Below are 22389 nucleotides of genomic sequence, written 5' to 3'. Positions count from 1 at the left end.
TCTATCACTTCCGCACCGGCGGCGGCGGCTTCGGTAATACAAAATCTTGTGAAAGTGACTCTCACTCCCGCCGCAGTGCATCTGCGTCCTCGGTAATAGGCATGATTAATTCAAATTTTCAACAAAAATTGTTTTAAACAGAATTTTGCAACAAATTAATCAAAATAGATTTTAACTGATATCTTGACATATACAGCCCTATTCTGCTGTTCCCGTGAATCTCAGATCCGATTCACACATTCGGTTCACTTAAACTCTACCTTGCCATTCTGCTATCCATCGGGTAAACTGCATTATCATCCCTCAATTTGACTTCCAGGTTAACGTCAAATTAAAAAAAAAAAATGGCGACGAAGTAAATTGAAAGGAAAAAAAAAAATTTTGTTTGTGTTTATTTGCATAGAAAAAATAAAAACAGCCGATAAAATGTTAAAAAATAATTAAAAATTTATGAAAAGTGGCATTTTGCTTAATTTTAACGATGGTGAATTTATTTTTACAACCAAAAGTGACAGGTCCACAACATTTTTTATGCGGATTGCAAATGTATGGAGCCAGTTCATTCATGTGATTAGTGGAATACTGAACAACATTACCGATATTACCGACGTGAGTTTGGATTCCCCCCCATGAATAGCAGTATAGGGCTGATACTGTTATGGTTCCAATTCTAATGGTTACCTTATCGCTAAATTTAAATATTATTATTTAACAATAATCCCACATTTTCTCACCATGGTAAAACAAATTTATTTTCGTATTTAATTCACGAACCACGACTCCTGTCCCAAAGGCTGCATTTTAATAAAGTTCGTAAGCGTCTTATGTATTATTTCAAAAAAAAAAAATTCAGTTCAATTTATTTTTCTTGAACATGATATTAACAATTTCGCTTGAAATTAACTTACTGCTTACAAAATATGGTATATAAAAGAATTTTATTAAATATTTCAAAGAACGAATCGCCATTATAACAATATATTTATTTTATTCCATATCTTTTTAAAAACTAAAATTAGTCAACTATTGAAAATCTCTATATATTAAATATTCTTCGAAATTTGTTTTTCAATCTGAACTATGCAAAAAAAAGTTACAACAGACATATTCCCATAAAACGAGTAAAGATATTTGACATTTTTCTGTGCACCAACTAATAATTTTCAACCAGATATTATTACCAAACAGCATTATAAGAAGAAGCATTTCTAATTGGCTTTTGTTGCTACCAAACACCATCGTCGTCGTCGTCGTCCTTAGAATATCATAAATGTCAAATAATGCAAACAAAAGCACCCACAATCAAATGGAATTTAATTAAGGGTAAAATAGGACACAATCGGTTTTGGAACGCAAATTATGTGCTGCAATTTATGGAGAAATTTTAACAAAGCCAGCAGGTGTTCCGTGTATCCATGGTACACCTTGAAATTAACAGAAATTTCAACGATGAAAGAGCAATGTTACTTTGTCCTTTGTCTTAGTACATATATTCAACTTATGTATAATTTAAGGTGTGCTTTCTGAGTATCAAATGACAATGTAATTTCATTTCATTGAATTCGAATGCGCAGTGGTAGGCCAAGACAGTTGAATATTAAAATGCAGAAGATTTAGGCAAAAATTGAATATTAAATTAATTTATAAAAATATAATATTTTATCTCAAACAAAATATATGATTATGTGTCCAGAAAATAATATAACATCAACTCATTTAACGACTAAATGAAAAAAGATAAAACGAAAAAAATTGCATATTTGATGAATCAAATTTGCGTACTTCAAGACAAAATATACTTAAGATTGCCTTTATTAGCGAACTTTGCATGGAAATAGTCAAAACACTGACTTCAAAAGGGCAGTACCACCTAGTCAAAGAGACATGGAGAAATTCAAAAAAGATGGAGTGAAGTAGTCTGTCTGGCTATGTGTGTTTCTGTCTTTCTCGAACTAAATCAAACTCAAGCACTTTGTTTAAAGTTGGTAGTTTAGTGTTTTTGGGGGAATCGAAAACTAATTTGAAGGTCCAAAACTAAACGGCAAACGGCTTCAACGATTTTAAAAAACTGTGTGCTTTGACAAATAATAACTTATTTTTAAGACAAAAAAAAAAATATTTTTGAACATTAATTTTTTTTATTTTCTGAATTTTTGACTTTCTTGAGTTTGAGTTTTCCAAAAAAAAAAATTTTTGGATTTTTATAAAAAATTTTAAATTGTTATTTTTTTTTTTTGAAAATCAATTTCGTACATACATATGATTTTTATCAAAGTTTTTTTATGTTTATTTTTCATATACATTATATTCTTATAGGTATCTCCCATATACAAAATTTTTGAGCTATTGCAATTTTCTCGAAATGGTTTTGATTAAATTTTGAAAGCAATTTCAATACAACCGCATTTTTATTTTTTCCAAAAAACACAAGCTAAAACAAATCGTGTTTGTTATGTTGGCTCTTCCCTTATACATATTTTCTTATAATCTAATAGTTTACTTTGTACTACAAGAGCAAAAACAGTGAATTTTATTTTTTTTTTTTCAAATTCTTTAATAATTAAATTATGTATGTAAGGATTCTGTAAGGATTTTTTAAATCTTTTAAAATCTTTGTCATACAAGAATTAAATGGCATACTTCAATTAGTAGTCAAAACCATTTTGATGTTTTTGTAAAAAATAATTTTGTATACCTATATAAAAATTTTCCAATATTTTTCTAAAAAAAATGTTACTATGCCATTTTTAAGAAAATATTAATTTCTAAACGAAATTTTGAAAAAAAAAATCTTCAAGACATTGAAATATTTTATAAAAATTCAAAAATTTATTTTTTTGAAAATTCTGCAAGATTTAACATTATGATTACTTTAAATTTTCTGTTGAAAATTTTTTGCTTGAAATCGGAACGGAAATTGGAAATTTTGATCCAAATTTGTTAGAGCCGTTTTTGAAAAAATAAAACCAAAACGAAAACTTTCTATTTCTCCTCTAGGGAATGGCTCATAATTTACATCCACTAAGTTTGCAGAAAATCGCTTTAGTAGGTAAACGGTATAGCATTCTCCATTGTCGTAATGTCATGTCTCATTTTTATATCGAGTTAAATTTTTAACGAATCTTTAACTTTAACAAAGTCGTTATAATCTGAAAACGAAAAAGTAACCTTAAAATTACCTAGTAGAGGAACCCATGGTTTCCGCCTGAGACGTAGACTTTGGCATACTATTTTAATATTAAAATATATTTTTTTAGGATTAACTTTTTCCACTTAAACCCTCAGTCATGAGTTAATGACTAAAAATCTGGCTTTTAAAATACATACTAATTGGATTTATAACCTTTTTGTTATTATATTCAAAATGGCTTACCTATATAGTTGATTAACAAATTTTTTTCCATTCGATTAACTATATCAACGAAACCATAAACAATTTGAAATCATTTTTGTTACTGAATATTTTTTTTTAAGATCTAATTGATTTAAATTTTTTCTTTTTCAGTTTTCAGACTTACATCCTCGAGACATAGAAGAATTATGGGGAACTCTTTGCCAATTTTGGCCAAATAATCTAAAAGTCATTCTACGATATTTGGTTATTATGTCTGGAATGGCACCAACTGAACTTCTTCCATATGTAAGTACTTAACCAATAATTTCTCATAAAACAAAAAAGGAAAAAACTGAACAAGAAGAAATTAAAATGAATATAAATCAAGACACACATTTATAATGAACTGAATTTGCTTTGCTCTCTCTCCGCTCATTAATCCAAAGTTAAATTATAATTATTCTCATTAAATAATATTGTACGCTTCTAGGCAAAACGAGTAGCACTATATCTAGCTAGAACTTGTGCCGATAGATTGTTGGATGAATTAATGGCTGAACTTCAAACTGTGGAAACTCTTAATTGTTTGATTGAGCGAACGGAAACACCACCATTTTATCGACTAACGAGCATGCGAAAAGCCTCAAGTCATTCAGATGGTAAATTCTGATTAATTTTCAATGTTGTAATTAATTTTTGCAAAAATATGTAGCTTCCTATATAATAATGTTTGAGGGCTATTTTATTGGATTTTGTTATTTAAAAAAAAAAAAATGTTTTTGAAAAATTTGTTCAAAACTTTTAAATTTATTGAAAATGCTTTGTTCTTCTTTGTTATGATTCAAAAGGACAAGCAGCAGGAATAAATGACTCAAGAATTCAAGATCTAACTGTGGAAAAAGGAACTATTCATACTAAACGTCATAGCGGTGAAGATCCCATTAAAACAGGGTAAGTCAATTAGATTCATTTTTCTTCCGAATCCACGTTTTAGTTGGAAAATAAATCAATTATCAAAAGTTTATCTAAGTGTCCTTAATTGGCCATGAAAAAAACACCTTCAAGCTACACCGGCTAATTGGCCTTGAATTAAATTCAAAAACACAATTAAAGTTGAATAAACTTGAACCTTGTTCATTTATTTGCAACCAACATTTTTCTTTAGAACTTGTAAGTCAGACAGTGGAATTCGAGTATTCAGTCAGACGAGTCGTCCCCCCAGGGGTGCAGATAAAATACGTGCTGCATCTGGCCCTTCTATAATGCCACGTCCAGAAGATATTCTCATCAACGATCCAGAGGTAAAATATTCCACAAACCAGAACAACCCACCTTCAACCCTTTTTTGCATGAAAACTGACAACAAAAAACCATATTATTACAGTTGCGACAAGAGGAAAATGTTGAACTACGTTCGGAACAACCTGCACCACCCCATCCACTACCAATGCCAGAATATGGTGGTTATTTTGCACCACTTACCCAATTCCTGCCAGACGTCAGCTTGCCGATAAGTGGTTTCCATCGGTAAGTGCATCATCCATCGTCAGTGGAAAATTTTCTGCACCATAGCTAATGAGTCTTTATGGAATATTCATTCAATACGTCTATTTTTGGTCTTTTGCTTTTTTCAATATACATTCATAATATATAGATGTAACGTGGCTGTTATGTTGTTAGCTGACATTGTGGTTGATGGAATTCCAGGCGTGGATTGGACACTTCATTTGCCTCTAATGTTGCATATTTTATTTTTGGGTTTGGATCATAATCGGGTTATTGTGAGGGAACATTGCAAACAATTGTGTATAAATCTTTTGGTAAGAGGTTTAGGGTTTTTTTTTTTTATTTTTAATCGTGGGGGTTTATTTATTTATTTTTTTTTTTTTTGTAATAGATTGTATTGGCAGAACATAATGACCATTTGACAGTTGCTAGAATTTTATTAAATAGTGAAACTTCAAAGTTGGAACTTGGACTATCTGGTCCTTCGTTGCCGGTTATAAGTAATAATTTTACAGGTAAGTTTATTTTTGAACTGCATGAATGTTTTATTTAGTATGAGCTTCTAAAGTCGTTTTTTGAAGAGATTCTGCAATAAGTAATTGAATTTCTTATGAAAAACATAACTTTATACAATTTTATAAAAATGTGTTTATAGCGCTATTTTTAAGAGGATATCAGAAGATTTTGAATATGTTGCAGAAAGTGAATTTCTGCGTTGATTAACACTCAATTCCTTCTGAAAAAAACTGTTTGCTCGGTAACGCTCGCAATTGGTATATAAGTCTTTTTTTTGAACCCGCCAAAACTTTACTCGTTGACACCAGCGATTTTTGGTAACGTCTGCTTTGATGGTGATTGAATGAATGAATACAATAACAAAAATTAAAGTGTTTTTTTCTTTTTTTTACAAAAATTCTTAAAGTTAAGAAAATTACCGACTTAGGATTGGTCTGGTATAATATTTTAGTATAATATTCAGGAGATAAAATGAATAGATATTAAGTTCCAAATAGCATACAACATAAATTAGTAGGACAAGTGTTTGCTTGTTTTGAAACCAGCAATTTTTGGTCTTAGGAGTGAACAGAAACTTGATTCAACTTAACATAAAACCTGTCTCTGGGCTGAGTAGAAAATTTAATGATGTAGGTCCTCCAGATTGAACCGCATCAAATGGCCAAAAGTGGGGTGCGGGTGGGTGAGAAAGAAAGAGTACGGGTGTAAAAAATGGGACGTCTTATCGAAAGTTATATGTGGAAGTTGTATATGATTTAAAAATGATCTACAACTTTTAGTTACATACATAACCTCAAAAATTATTAAGATATTAAAAAATGTGTCAAAAAACATTTATTTGATTTTCTTTTAATTTATATGTATGCACATATCTCTAACACATTTCATTCCATTCTTGTGTTTCAATGCTATGATACATTTTTCAAGATGTTTGCGAATATTTTCATTTCATGCCATTAATGAGATGTTTTATAATTTTTTAATAATTTTTGTTTTCACATTACAACATGTCCTAAAAAACTTATGGTGAAAACATTTTTGAAATATCTTTCTCAACAACGGAGATATTAAATATTTCGTAAATTTTCAATCGATTTTTTGTTGTGTTTACCTATTAAAAAAAAAAGACATTCAGAACTATTTAACAATGTTTCGGGAATCAAGTTCCTTATTGGAAAAACTGTTTCTAAATAGTAAAAAAAAAATCCCCTAATTTTTTCACATTTTTATTTTGACGCTAGATGGCGCCCCAACACGGTTAAAGTTTTTTCTTATTTGAAATAGGTACATGTTGACGTATGAAGCCATTTTTTTTAGATATAGCCTTAGAGTAAAAGAATGCAAGAAAAAGACATGCGTGTCCTGACTTAACCCCTAGTCCTAGAAAAATGGTGTATACCTTTTTGAAAAGAATGTTTAATATAGAAACATTTACATTAAGGCTATATCTAAAAAAAAAATGGCCTCATAAGTAAACATATAATTATTTCAAATGAGAAAATACTTAAACCATTATGTACTAGAAACATTTTATTTTATTTTTAATTAATACATTAAAGAATTTTTATTTCAAAATCCAATATTTTATGAAAATCAGTTGAAAATTGGTTGAGAAATTTTTTTTACGATTTCAACTCAACACAAAAAAGCCTTGCTTGATGGTTAATCTAATATTATTGTTTTCAATATATTAACCCTAATGCTTGAATTTCCCGGTTAAAATCTTTAAAATATTTTTTCTTAACCAATTTTCATAAATACTAAATTTGGATCATTTTCTGTAGATCTTTTAACTGTCAAGCCGAGGTATTTGTCAAAAAGTAAAAAAAAAAAAGTGGTTAATCCGGCACCTATCCTTGAAGATATCCTCTTTTCCACTTCTCTTCCTCAGAAACTCAGAAAAAAAAATCATGTGTTATGCTATGATTGTGATATGGATGATCCAAATGTTAACAACCCAATCAACTGAATCCCGGGCAAAGAGTTTCGAATTTCCACATAAAATTTCCTGAACTCAAACAAAGTAGATATTACATTTTTCCAGGAAGTGAGATGAAATGTAGGAAACACAAAGATGATATAATCTTGTGATAACTACTTTTCAAAAGACTTTTTGTATGCTACAACTAGTTTGAATTACTCATAATACCTTGTGGGGCTGCCGACAATGGCCGGGTTCAACGCACCATCTGAACTTAAGTTCAGATTTTTTGTGACGTTGAACGCAAAAAATCATCTGAATTTCAGGTGACATTAACGAAGAATCTACTTTTTTTCTTTACTTGGATTAACTTAAAAAAAAAGGATAATAAAAATAGTTCAAGTCATTGTAAAAACAGAGTTATTATTAAATATTTTCAATGAGATCACTTCAGTACATATTTGTAAAAATTATGTAGTTAAGTTCATAACATCTCTTTCTGCTATTATGTTATCCACTTATGTATGTTTTATAAACTTGTTTTATAAACCGTATGCCACCTAACTTTTTATGACATCTGACCAATCAGAGCCTCTGAAAATTAAGATCTTAAGTTCAGGTGGCCTGCGTTGAACGCGGGGAATGTATAAGTATGAAAACAGCTGCACATTTTAATGACATTGCTATAGGAACACTCAAAAGCAAGCTGCTTTGTAACTTATATTTGGCAACAATTGACGTTTCTGTCTCTCGTTCAAGTTAAGATTTTTCTCCACTTAAGCATTCACTTGAGTAGGGTAAAATCTTGATTTAACAAAATATTTTTTTCAATCAAACTCACAATGAAATTTGAATGATTTGAGGAAACTATCATCTAAAAATATATATTTTTTAATAATTCCCTATTCGTTTTTTCTCTAATGTTAAATATCGTCTATCGCAACAAAATCAAATCGATGACGAATTATTAAAAAATATATATTTTCAGATGACAGTACGTATGTAGTCAAATTTCATTGTCAGCTGGATTGAATTCCGTTCTAAAAGTTTTTTAAGTTTTGAAACATTCTGTTTTAAGTTTGTTTTAGAAACCTCTTTGTGCGACCGTTTTTCAATAAAAAAGTGATACCATCAGGAAACGTCTTTTTAAATAGGCAACCGTTGGAAGGTAGGAGGTATAAAATGGTGTCAAATGAAACTTTGAAACATGTTTGCTTTGTGTGATTCGAACGAAATGTTCAATTAATCGCAAAATTTTCAACACATTGGTTTGAACAGAAAAGAATTACCACTTTGAAAAACCACACCAAAGACCAAAACTTAACAAAATAAAACTTTGCGACTGAATAGCAGTTCTGCATAGTTCTTACGACCAACACAATTATTTTGTATATTCTAAAACAGTTTCACTCCATCACTTCATTAGAAATTTGAAAAGACCAACAAATAAAAAGTTTGAAAATGAATCATCTCCTTGACGTTTCCCCAGACAGAACTTTATCTAATATCATTTGCGCTTCCTTTATTAAAAGTTTTTTATGCTAAAGGCAAACATCTTTGTTGCAGTATAAATGCAATACTATAACAACTAACAACTGCTCTTAAATGACGCCAGTAAAAGTTGTTTAAATAAATGTACGAACAAAGTTTTGTTCTTCGCAATATTGTAACTAACATTCATCGTTCTTATTTATTCCGTCAATGGCTTTTACGAAATTTTGAATGTCCTTCTTTTGTTTCATTCTCTTTAGCATACATTCAACTTTTGTTCCTTGTGCTTTGTTATTTTTAGTGTCGTTTTAATGATTCTTTTGCTTAAAAAGTAAACATTCAAGTGAATTTACTGCTGCTGGTTATATTTTGCGATAAATGACCGTCAAGGGTTGCATATCGATTGTGATAACCGGGAGTTTTGACTTTATGAATTAATTTGCATCCAAAATTCATCCAGTTTTAAAATAAATTCATATGAAAACATCAACAATGAGCCAATTATTACTTTTTCACTTTTTTTTAAAACTTTGCAATAACAAAAAGTTTATTGGGTCATTTTTACGATTCCCTACGATAAGTGATTCGGAGAAATACGTGAATGGGTTTCTTTTGATTTAAAAGTTTTTGTTTGAAAATATATTAATACTTCGACGTGATATACCTTGAATAGAATAAAATCTGTACATAAAGGGAATTGTATTAAATAGTCAATAAAAATAAAATACAGTCCTTGTTAGGCAACATGATTTCCAGAAAAAATGTGAGACTTCTGAATTCGATATGCGAAGGCACAGACCTTATAAATCTGCCTCGGACCTTGGTTATACGACCACTTTTTGAATATTAAGGTTCTAACTTTTTGAGACTTATATTTTGACATCAGCTTCTCAAGTTGAATGACCTATTCTGTCTTGCAGCAGATAGTTGACTGTTCAAGGTGTTAAGCTAACTTGAAAGGCGTCCCTTTCAGATTCTTCCCAAAGACCGACCGACCAACGGACGTCCCTCCGCCCAAATTATTCGTCCTTTGCCCCTCTTTCAAGTACAGATTTATCACATAAATTTGAAAAGTTACCTTAGAACTATACTCGAAATTGTCAGTTTTGGTTTGCTGATTTTTAAGATTTTCCTTTTTCTTTAATTTTTAGAAACAAATCCCGAATTTGACAGTTATTTATTTGGACCTTGTAACATTCCCAATGCAACAATTCATCAGAATTCTAATAATTCCACCCAAACACTGCAAATAAATCCAAATACATCTGAAAACTCGGAAGTCCCACTCATCATAACTGATGAAAATGCACCACCCCAGCCCGGACCAACAATGCCCATAGCACACGTTATAAAAAGTCTTCTTAAATTTCTATCCCAAGAAAGTTGTCAACCCCTATGGAACTATGAAGATATTAATGCTAAAGGTAATCGCCATATAAAAAAGGTCATTGATCCATCTTAACATTCTTTATATTTTGTATAAATAGTTTGGTCAATCAAGTCAGCAGAACAATTAACATCATTCCTCAAGCATATGGTGAAAGTGTTTGCAGATAGTTATTCACAAGCCCGTATTGCAGAACGTTGGGCACAAACTGCCCTACAACTCGGACTCAGCTGTTCATCACGACACTACGCAGGAAGATGTTTGCAAATATTTCGTGCTCTAAATGTTCCAATCAATTCTCGAATGCTCTCAGATATACTTTCACGATTAGTTGAGACGGTAGCCGAACAAGGTGAAGACATGCAAGGCTATGTCACAGAGTTATTGCTAACCCTAGAAGCTGCTGTCGATAGTCTCGACTCAGATTTCAGGCCTTTAGATGTTATGAAAGATATTTTCAAGAGCACTCCAAATCTCAACAACAAAGATGGTGGTCCGAATTCAGTTCTTGCCGGTAAAAAGTCACCTTCGGGGGCTACACCTCAATCGCCGAACTTTTCAATGCCAAGTCATGCTCGCAGCACAAGCTATTCGGTGTCATATTGTACTCGAAAAACTACCAATTCACCATGTGATAAACAAGGTACGATACACTTTAAGAAAATTTTTGAATTTCTCTTAAAATTTTGTTGGTATGTATTACAGTTGAACTTCGAAATCGAGCATCAGGAATCGATATGGAGCGTAATGTCTCAAAATTCGGTTCAGCACTTTCACGTTCGCGAAGTGCCCAAAGCTTGAAAATGCTCGGCGATACGGCAACTCAGGACGATAAAATGACAATACTAGCACAACTTTTCTGGTTATCTGTTTCGTTGCTAGAAAGCGACTATGAACATGAGTTTCTGCTTGCCCTTCGATTGTTAACTCGAGTTCTGCATCGTCTTCCACTCGATCGACCAGATGCCAGAGATAAAGTTGAAAAGCTTCAGCAACAATTGAAATGGACTGGCTACCCTGGAGTACATGCTCTACTCCTAAAAGTAAGTACATAATAAATACCAAATTCCAAATGACTAAGAATAAATCATTCGAAAAATAAATTATTTATATTTACAGGGTTGCACCCACACAACAACCTACGAGCCAACAATAACGCTCCTCTCCCAACTGCCTCCACTTTTGAATTTGCCAGTTTGCGATCCCACCCAAAGTTGTGCATTTCCAATGAATGTAATTTCTCTCCTCCCATACATGCTACTCCACTATGAAGATGCAAATGAAATTTGTATTCGAAGTGCGGAAAATATTGCTCAAGTTTCCTCAGAGCTTGGAGCCAAACTTGAGAATCTAGGAACTGTTATGACTTTGTATAGCAGGAAAACATTTTGCAAAGAGTCATTCCAATGGACGAAGTGTGTTGTAAAGTATCTATATGACACTTATGCACACATGGGACTACATATGTTGGCTTTTCTTATTGAAGTTCTTGAGAAGGGTCCTCAGCAAATTCAAGTGCCAGTGCTGAATGTAATACATTGTATGTTGCATCATGTGGATTTATCAGCTCCGCAGGCTCAGACAATAAATGCTGATTTATTGAGAGCAATTGGCAAATATCTGGATGTAAGTAAATTGTAAAATTCAATGAATTACTATTTTTATTTTGAATTTTTTTTACTAAATTCTATGAAAGTACTTTTGTTGTGTGTGGTGTAGGATGGTACTTGTTATGGAGATTATTTCATTTTATCGTTTTATGGGTTTTAAGTGTAAATAGAAAAGTGGAAATAGAAAATTTTGTAAAATGTAAAATTAAGTTTTTGGAAATAGATATTGAAGAATAAAGGATATTCTATTTTAGTGATATTTGGATAATTGAAATAATGAAGAAGTGAGCAGTTAACAGAGGATATTGGAAAATGTTAAACCTATAAATATGTACAGAGGGCATATTAAAAAATGTTTAATACCTCCTTTCATCTTTTGAAAGGGTTTAGTGGGAAATTTGATTACATAATTTTAAGCTTGACATTTTGAACATTTCATCTGATAAGAATGGTTATTGTGACCTCTGTTTTTGTTTGTCTGTCTTTTCTCGGTGAATTAAAACTTTAATGGAATATGGGATAACTTTCTAATCATTTTGTATGTCTATTTGTAATGCTGTCTTTTAGTTGATTGGAAACTTTATAGTTCCAAACATATGTAAGATAATTGATTTTTAAATATACAGGCTTAAAAATATTTTTTTCTTACATTCACAAGACATGTAGGGCAAAATAAACAACAAAAGAAATACGGAAGTGAAAAGGTGCTCAGAAAAAATAAATAAATTTAAATTAATTTCTCAGACATAATAGATTGGTTTATAATTTGAATATGAAATCAAAGATAAAGTTTCTGAAAGTACAAAACAGTGAAAAAAAAAATACAAAAAGAAGGAAGAAATAAATGTAAGCAAAAAACAATAAATCTTATTTTGATAATAGTCAATATTGATTTTATGGAAAATTGTTTGATGGCTGAGAAAAATAGTAACTCTACCCCACCCCAAACAAAATTGCAATAGACCTGAAAAAAAAAAAACCAGGAGAAAAAAGGTCAATGCTGTATAAATTGGAATAACGATATGCCATTATATTTACATAGCTATGAGTTCTATTCAAGTTTTTTAAGTTTTGTTTATAAATTATTAAAATGAGGTTTTTTTTTTTTAACTTAAAGAAAAAAAGCTTCATAAATGTATGTAACTAAACAGGTATTTGAGTGTAATTAAATTAAGATTAACCTTGGGTCCTACTTCGGATAGACAGTCAAGTTCTTATTCAAGCGTTCAACCAAACCTTATCTAAGTACATTATTATTGCATCATGAATAAATGTTGTATTTACCTTATATTTATACTTTGTCTAGAATAAGAGAAAAACAAAAATTCCTTGAAAAGTCAATAAGATGTCAAATTGAATTAAGAAACCAAGAAAAAAAAGTTTCTAACCAGTAGCCCTAAGGCTTTACAAGACAAAAACCCTTTTTTTCAAAAGAATGCAATAAAACTACCTCATCACAATTTAATTTAGATTTAATTTAGATTTTTTTAAAATTCCTTTTCTTTCTCTAGACGGCCAACTGGAAAGAATCACTTAAAATATTAAAGCTTATTGTGACGAGAAGTTCAAGTCTACAAGTAGTTCCACCCACAGAAGGGTCAAGTCCTGGATTATCATTTAGTTTCTATGGTGCTTATCCGGATTCGGAGATGTTTTGTAAAAAAGAACTTGCCGGCAGAACAATGGAATTTACCTTCGATGTCTCACAAACACCTCTCATCGGCCGCCGGATACTTTTAAAGTCTGAAGAACCATCATCGTCAACATCGACTCATGGCACAACAACAACTTTAATCAATAATACATCATCAGTTATGTCAGTGGCACAACAACAGCAGAATAAAAATGGACAAAGCAGCAATAACTATTCGCATTTGCCTCATGTTGGTACACCAAATTCCCCAAGACGAAGTGCTAGTTTATCGCCTGCAGATTCAGCACCATTAAGTGGATGGAAGCGACCATGGATGTCACAGGGTCGCGTTCGTGAGTGTTTGGTTAATCTGCTCACAACATGCGGCCAAAGAGTTGGTCTTCCCAAGAGTCCTTCGGTAAGTCAATATTTCATGCTAGGATTTTGCTTTATCCTTTCGTATCGATATCTATACCCTTGTTCCTTCCTTATTCCTTCGAGAATGCATGCATTCTTCGAATGCCAATGCAAGAAAGAACCCATCGTGTATATTTTTATTGCTATTTTTTTATTACATTTTATATAAACCTATATCATCAATTTGCTTGCATGTCCTCGCGCGCTCGTATGTCTTCATGAGTGAGAAAACGAGTTACAATTTCAACATCCTTATTACCTTAAACTGTTGATAGAGATATTTTTATTTTCTCATTTCGTTTCATGCTCGTCCTATCCTCCCTTTTTCAAAAAAAAAAAAAAAAAATCAAAAAAAAAAATATCTTTAGGATGATTTCATTAACTCTGTATGCTCCAAGGTAATAATCCAAGTATCTCATCTTTTATTTTGTTACTTTTACTTTCATTGTAGTATAGCTATAGCTAGCTATGTCATGTCGGCTTCTCTTTTTCCTAGGAAAAGGGTGTTTGTTGATTTGTTTTTATTTTTGTTTGTTTTGTTTTCCTTTTTTTCTTTTTTTCTTGTGGGGTGTGCTATATGTTTTGGTAATAGTATATTGAAGAGATGACTATGCCATAGTCCATAGAATTATTCTTTATGTCTTGTGTATCGTTGTCAAACAGTCGAAACCTTGTATCAATATTTTCAATTATGTGGAAATAGCCGAGAACAAGTTATAAAAGCTCTGAAATATGTTGTGTTTTTTTCGAAGAGACATAAAAATCTGTAATTGGTCACAAAAAGCCAATGATTCTTATATAACGTCTAAGAACTTAAGTATTAACGTTAATAATAATAAAGTGAATCATTTGCTTTTTGGGACCAATTACAGATTTTACTGTCTCCTCGAAAAAAAAAAAATATTTTTACCCAATTTTCTTTTATGAAAACTCTTTATTTTTGCTTTCTATTCCAAATACAACTTTTTTTTACCAAATTTCATTGGGGTGGCCCATCAATTTTTGTTTTACTCAAAAAAACACCATTTTAACCACGATATTCTTGTAGACACTTTAGATTCTTGTTGCTAATCTCAAAAGTAACAAAGTTACTGAATTTCAATGGGGTACCACTATTAAAACTTAGTTTTTCCAATATACCCACACCTTTTCTACACCTAAAAAACACCCTTTCACATGAAAAAAAATATAGACTCATTTAATTCGTAATTAAACATTTTTAATAAATTCCGTAAGGGTACCTTTTATACCACTGATTTTATCGGACATATTAAGAATTTTCCTTCTTTTCTAATAAAACACCCTTTCACCTTAAGTTTTTTTCATAGACTGATTAGATTCCTAGTTTCTGTAATAAATTAAATATTTTTACCAATTTTCATTAGGGTTCCATTTTTGTCCTAGTATATGTATGTGAATTTCATCATTTCTTAAAAAAAACACCCTTTCACTCAAGATAATTTTGTAGACTCTGTAGATTCTTATTTCTTATACAAAACAAACGAAACATTTTCACCAAGTTTAAAACATTAACAACATTTATGTCAGCTGTTATGATACCTTTCTCACATATAACTCAACACCTTTTTTCCAAAAATATTTTTAAGAACTGAAACCTACATACCGAATTTCATCAGTGTATCATTTTTTATAGACCCATTTCGTATAGACCCTTAATCCTTGATCCATATGAAATCAAACTTTTTGCCAAGTTTCATGAGGGTAACAATTTTTTTTTATTTATTGATTTTTTGTACTATTTTACCTGTACTATTTCTAAAATTTAAATTACTAATTTTATTGCGTATACGATATAACATGCTTACTTAAAACCTTTAAAACAAAACAAGTCGATTGTTCGCAAAAAAATAATGCCCATACGACATTTTGACTGTTTGTGAGAGTGTTGAATAGTGGCTGAAATGAAACACACTTGTGGCACATTATATATTGAGTTATAAAAAAAATAAGGGTTGTAAATTACTATCTGCAGCTACCATTTGTTTTTTGTTTGTCTTTTTAAACTTGTTCAAGGATGCACATGAAATAAGTCAAATGATGTGCCTTATTGCTTTAATTAACTTTTATCAAATTGAATTTGATACATACATGTATGAATTCAACATCTGTGGAAAATTTAAAGAAAATAGATGTCAGTAATAATGCTAGTAGTGTGGTTGTTATCACTCTCATTGGTTTTGTTTAACCTTCAACCTTGTGTCTTACATTGATATTCTATTTAAATATTATGTTACAACTTTCCAATTTCCATGTAGTTGAATATTTTTGAAACGATTTAAGAATGTAGTTAGTGTATCAACCTAACGTAACAAACCTAAGCTAACCTAACCTAACTTAACCTAACCTAACCTAACCTAACCTAACCTAACCTAACCTAACCTAACCTAACCTAACCTAACCTAACCTAACCTAACCTAACCTAACCTAACCTAACCTAACCTAACCTAACCTAACCTAACCTAACCTAACCTAACCTCACCTAACCTAACCTAACCTAACCTAACCTAACCTAACCTAACCTAACCTAACCTAACCTAACCTAACCTAATATAACCTATTGAGCCACAAGATTTTAAGTTAGGGCATTTTGGAAATCAGTAAATAATAAGTAAATGCGTAATAGTGTAATAATTCGATTATTGTATTAAGAAACCTCCTCTTTCCTTATACTCGTACTTCAATCAAGTACTAAATAGATACTCGTAATCTAAAAACTTACCTATTACTTTACAACACACAATATAGACACAATGTGTGTGAGATAAGACATCCAATTAGTATTAGTTTTGTACTGTAATGTGTTCCAAACCAAAACAAAAAAGAAATGCTTTATTATTTTCATTTGCAATTCGCACATTAGTCTCTTCGCTAGCAACTAGTCAATAATTTCCATTGAAACTTTTATCAAAACCTTCATCGTTGTTAGATTTATAAGAAAAAAAAAAAAAAACAAAAAAAAAAACTTTAAAAAATTGCACGTTTATTGACAGAAATTTTAAAGCAAACCAATGCATGTCCTTTACTTTTTAGACATCTATCATGACCTTTTTTATGGGATCAATGAAATCTAAACAAAGTGTAAGATTTTCAAATTTATACATAAAATTTCAACTTTTTACACAAATCAAAGAATTTTTTCCGGTGCACATTTTTTTTTTATTAATAAAAAATAAGAATTTTTCTTTCTTGAATTATTAGTTGTTTAATAAAATTCTATTGTGTCCTTATTTCTACATAGGTCATCTTCAGTCAATCCTCTGATCTCATGGAACGGCAATCATCAGCCGCATCTAGCACTGAGGAAACTTCAGGTCCACAGGGTGACCTAAGCAGTGGTTCACGTCGAGATGATGGCCAACCGGACTTTACTGTATTCAAAGACTTTGATTTCCTTGAGTATGAGGATAGTATAGCTGGCGAATCGACAGATAATTTCAATTGGGGTGTTCGACGTCATCAACTCTTCGACGGAGACAGTGATACTGTGGGTGGAGGAGGATCGAAGGGTATTTCGAATCTGGATGAGAGTTATAGTGACAAGACTCCGATTCTGACCAAGCGAAAACGTCAAACAGCTGACGATTCTTCAGACGAAGAAGTTGAATCCGAGTCTCCAATGGATGAAGATCATCGCCAACCCTTCCTGAAATCTCCATTCCATGTTGGGCCACCCACATCGTTGAGTTTGCGAGAACGACATCGCAGAAACTCAGTATCACGAAGTGACACGAGCGGTTCGAGTGCTGGTGACTTGGGTGACATAACGCCTTGCAATGCTTCGCCCCACTTGCCAGGTCTAATTCGATTTGGTGCACCGATGCGCGATGAAGCCGAAGAAAATTGGCGCAAGCAACTCCAGACAATGTTGACCAATCAACCATCTGCCCATGCTCCTGATTTGCTTCTGCAATTACACAAGATGATAAAGGAGCTCACTCTCAAGTCGATAAGCATTACACGAGACTCGAAGAAATACTTTACCGGAATTGGAGCACAATTGGGTAATCAAATTTCTCAGTTCACTGACTTGCTTAGCTCCAAGGCCGACCCACCGATGATTTGGTGCAATCAATCGCAGCCAACTACTCCACGTTTATATGAGACCCTTCGGTTTAATGTTCTTGAGATTCAAGAGCATCTTGAAACATTTTTCGATCGCAAGGATCAAGTTTTAGAGGTAAAATTGGTTACATCCTTGATTTCGGTCATTTAAAAGTCTTTTCTTATTGTTATAGTGTCTCGACTCGGTGAAGACTTCTTGCAAGCTGTCGCTTTTTACCGAAGTCACTGAACATCAGTCTGGCGCGGAAGCCTCAACCTCGACCAGCTTCATGCCATTCGACCCAGCTACAGCGGAGATTGTATTGGACCTAGGGCGGGCCCTTTACAAGTTGATGTTCCAGTTGTTGTTACTGATTGAGTCGAATCATAAAATCGCTTCGAATGTTGTTAACAATTTTCGACACAACGAAAAGGTAACTTTTTCATCTTCAGTTTTCTTGGAAAGACACATTTCATACTAATTCTTATAACTTGGCAGATGCTGGATATTTCGGAGTTGTTCATCTTGGTCCGTGAGGCACTTGTCCGAACTATAAACGAATCTGAACAAGACTCCTTGGACACATCAACATCGACAGAAGGTGATCATACACCGACACCATCGCCAGGACTACCCATGACGAGTGCAGAGTTTGAAACAACTTTGCATGAATTGATGGACAACCAAAAATGGCCAGAAACAGTGGCACATGTGCGACAATACAAACGAATGTCTCACATGTCTGTGTCGAATTCCAACTTGTCGATATTCCCGTATACGAATCTGGAGAATCGTCTTAAATACGACGATGTTATATTTATTCTAAATATCTATTCGCAAAGACTTCTCAAGGATCGAACAGGTTTGTACCAAATTCAATATTTCTCAAGAAAAAATTGAAAAAATAAATTATTATTTTCCATTTCAGATACTTTTATAATTTCAAAAAGCAGCTCTGAACTCTTTGAAGTTTATGCTATTTTATCTGAAAGTCTTTATCAAGTATCGAGTGCTTTGACTTCAATGGAAATAAATATGAAAAGTTTTTCTGGAATCTCGACAACTTCTAACCGTGAAGGAAGTGACATAGTCACAAATCTTTAAACAGCAAACGATGAAAAATAAAACTCCACATTAAAAAAACGTATTAAAAAAAGTAAGATAAATACATTCAAATCATGCACAATTACTCTTAGTTTTGTTGTTTTTTTTATTTTAAATTATAAACAAAATTTAGTCTTTAAGAATAAAAATAATCATGTTTTTTTTTAGCATTTAGACAATTTAGGTACTGAATATTCAATAAAGAACAATTTCAATGAAAAAGACTGAAGTTTGAATTTACTTTAAAGAATGTGTTTATTTTTGAGGCGGAGAGGTAAGTTATTCTAATATTGTGCAAAAGAAGTATGGAAAATTAATTAATATATTAAATTGTACACTGGAATTTATTGTAATAAGTCTGGTGTGCAGTATCGAACAGTTTGAGGTATTTCCACCCATAGCCGTATTTAGGGGGGGGGGGGGGTTTGGGGGTTTAACCCCCCCCGAAATTTTTTTTTTCAGAAAATCAAAAGATATAGTATAAAAAAATACCTATAAGTCTAATATTTGCAGTACTAAATGGTTTGTTTTTGTATTTTAGTAATTTAATTACCTATCTGAAAATCTCGGGTTGGGGTCAAAATTCTGCCGGAGTCAAAATCCTGCTTTCAAAATTCTGCTTTACAAAATTCTGCTTTCAAAATTCTGCTTTTCAAAATTCTGTTTTTCAAAATTCTGCTTTTCATAATTCTGTTTTTCAAAATTCTGCAAAAAATTAAAAAAGGGTTTGGAAAATGTTAAAAAGCGCGCGCTTTTTAACATTTTCCAAACCGTTCTTTAATTTTTTGCAGACTTCTGTAAAATCATCTTCTTGAAAAACTATCTGCTTATTTGATAACTTACCTACATAATTTGTTATTCTTTGAATGTATATTAATTTTCTTTTTATAAATAAATAAATTTGAAAAAATTAAGAACAGGTTTTTAATACTAAACATTTCCGAAAATAATTCAAAATTTTTTAAAAGGAATATTTTGTATCAAACAACCGATGGGTTCCAATAAGTTATAGATTTTATTTGAAAAATATTTGCGACACTCAAATAAAAAAAGTACCAATGTTGAATTACATTAATGAGGTGTATTTTTCTTTAGTCAGCGCATATGCTATAAAAAAAACAGAATTGGCAGAATTTTCTGTTCAAGAATAATGCTGGCAGAATTTTGAAAAGCAGAATTTTGAAAAACAGAATTTTCGTTAAAAAAGCAGAATTTTGAAAAGCAGAATTTTGAAGCCAGACCCGATCCCGAAAATCTCCCTAAAAGTCTCTACCAATTTCGTATAGTTTAAGAAGCTGTCGATGAAGTTTTTATAAGGAAAAACAACAATTTTGTGGTCCATTACAACGTTTGGTAAGGGATTTTCAAAAAACTAGTTTTTACCTCTTTGATCATTTCCTAAAGCACTATGTAAACACCCTTTAAATAACACAAGTATTTATCTACAAGGTTTTTGATGTCGAGGCTAAACTATACTTTTTCAAAGGGTTGCTGAACTCGAATCCGAAGATAAAAATATTCGATCACATCTCGTTTTTGAAATATTACCGTTAAATCTATTTAAGTCTTTCCGACATCTTATCCTTTTATTTCAGAGAGTACCTATGTAAAATTTTTCGTTATATTTTTAGCTTTCTATTTATCAAATTGTTTCAAATTAGAAAATTAGCTCATGCCAAACAACTTGGATTATTTAAAATTTTTAATTTTAAGTATTCCCGATTTAATTTAGAACTAAATTGATATAATAGAATATTTCAATTTTTTGCTACAAATTTTTAGTGGGAGAAAAATTTCATTTTTCAATGTTTTTATATATAAAATTGTGCGAAATAATTTTTTGTATAAAGCCTAATAATGGTTCAAATTTATTTCTTCAAAAAAATTTTCTTGCTCGCTAACGATCGCAATTTATATCAAACATCTTATCACTCCTTGTACCAATTTAAACTAGAGATGCCGCCGAATATTCGGCCATTTTATATTCGGTACATTCTTAAATTCTTCTACGGTAAGCAGAGCTATTTTAAACTTTTAACTATGAATTTCTCTCCTAAAAAATACTTAAAAAGGATATTGACAAGTTTTTCGCTCTGACACAGTTCTAATGACCATTTGCATTAGCGGAATTAAGAATCGACTGCAGTTACATATAAGGCGTGTTTTTTCTTCAACTCAGTAGCTACTCATTTTTTTATTTTATTCGAAAAACAATAAAAACAAATACTTACTTGTGTAATTTTTGTTATTGTTTTGCGAATAAAATCAAAAATGAGTAGCAACTGAGTAATAGAAAAAACACGCCTATAGTTAATAAAAAAGTTTTGTGAATCTTAAAAAAAAATTTTTTTCAGTCTGAGGTAACCCCCCCCCGAAATGAAATCCTAGCTACGGCTATGTTTCCACCCTTTCAGATCATTCGAAGGAATTGTTTTTATAGAATCGTCATTGGTTTCTATGTGTAATTAGGTACACACACTGTCGGTCAATAACATAGGTCCACTGTGTAAACCACAACGTTTTTCGTTGATATACTTTCAAGTTTTGTCTCTTAAACTACCTACATAAATAAAAAGAGGTAAATGGAAAACCATTATAACGCTAAATCTCCGTGCTTTGTAGTTTTACCAAAAAAAAAAAAAGACCCATTAAAAGATAAGGTTCATCTGCTTAAGGTAAGTTTGAGTTCAGAGTTAAATAGATCATTGAGTGTGTTTTGCACTTGTAAAATCTCAAAAAATAGAAATATCGCAAAATTAAGGAAGCAATTTTTTAAGAAAAAAAAAACTGATACAAATCTGAAACGACAGAAAAATTGCCACAAAATTTCTGAATAAAGGCGACTAATCCTTGTGTCAGAATTTGTTAAATCTTCCTTTAAGGGCCATTTTCCTCCCTATTGCTCAACTTGAAACAAGTTGGCGTTGGCTTCAACTCGAGAGTTTGAAACAGAAATTGAAAATTCACTTCACTATTTATCCTCAAATGTCAAAATAAAAATAATTGTCCGTTTAAAATTCCCTGGGATATTTGACTCATAGTACTGATAGTGTAGTTTTTTTTTAACTAAATTTTAACTTGCTCCACGTCAGGTTATTTAAAGTCACCAGGCAAGGCAGGTGCTAATGTACACAGTTTTCTTTATCTTATAAAGAATATAAAAATTCTATTATTTATGTAAAGATCATGAAGGTACAAAAACTTCCCTAACAAAATCAACAAAAAAAAAAAATAATCGGCCATAATTTCCCAAAAATAACCCAATCCTGGCAACATCATGTACAAAAAGAAATGTCAAAATAAAGAGGAAAAATGTTGGTTCAGTGGTGTTCGGCCGTTTTTTATGTGGGTTTTGTATGGGAAATGCGGAACTTCAAAAATTAATTAAAAATAGTTATAAATATTGC

At 31.5% G+C, this 22389-nt stretch overlaps 1 protein-coding gene across 6 annotated transcripts in view; it reads left to right on the top strand.

The window, feature by feature from the left end:
• The window catches only part of LOC129908149 (protein furry), a 52420-nt gene extending 33347 nt beyond the window's left edge, over window positions 1-19073 (top strand). For 3 of the 6 annotated variants that reach the window (XM_055984473.1, XM_055984470.1, XM_055984475.1), the window contains 18 exons: window positions 3506-3640; window positions 3825-3993; window positions 4183-4285; window positions 4500-4635; window positions 4719-4861; window positions 4989-5154; window positions 5232-5355; window positions 9920-10192; window positions 10256-10798; window positions 10861-11198; window positions 11275-11781; window positions 13277-13816; window positions 14184-14213; window positions 16867-16914; window positions 17075-18013; window positions 18072-18311; window positions 18377-18740; window positions 18807-19073. In XM_055984473.1, the coding sequence (XP_055840448.1) occupies window positions 3506-3640; window positions 3825-3993; window positions 4183-4285; window positions 4500-4635; window positions 4719-4861; window positions 4989-5154; window positions 5232-5355; window positions 9920-10192; window positions 10256-10798; window positions 10861-11198; window positions 11275-11781; window positions 13277-13816; window positions 14184-14213; window positions 16867-16914; window positions 17075-18013; window positions 18072-18311; window positions 18377-18740; window positions 18807-18982 (4974 nt within the window). In that variant the 3' untranslated portion in view covers window positions 18983-19073. The remainder of the gene's footprint in view (window positions 1-3505; window positions 3641-3824; window positions 3994-4182; window positions 4286-4499; window positions 4636-4718; window positions 4862-4988; window positions 5155-5231; window positions 5356-9919; window positions 10193-10255; window positions 10799-10860; window positions 11199-11274; window positions 11782-13276; window positions 13817-14183; window positions 14214-16866; window positions 16915-17074; window positions 18014-18071; window positions 18312-18376; window positions 18741-18806) is intronic. The other 3 variants (XM_055984474.1, XM_055984472.1, XM_055984471.1) reach the window with 2 other exon arrangements.
• Window positions 19074-22389: the final 3316 nt, after the last annotated feature.

The sequence above is a fragment of the Episyrphus balteatus genome, chromosome 2, assembly GCF_945859705.1.
Source record: "Episyrphus balteatus chromosome 2, idEpiBalt1.1, whole genome shotgun sequence".
In the NCBI taxonomy this organism is placed as follows: Eukaryota; Metazoa; Arthropoda; class Insecta; order Diptera; family Syrphidae; genus Episyrphus; species Episyrphus balteatus.
This window is presented reverse-complemented; position numbering and strand designations above follow the sequence as displayed.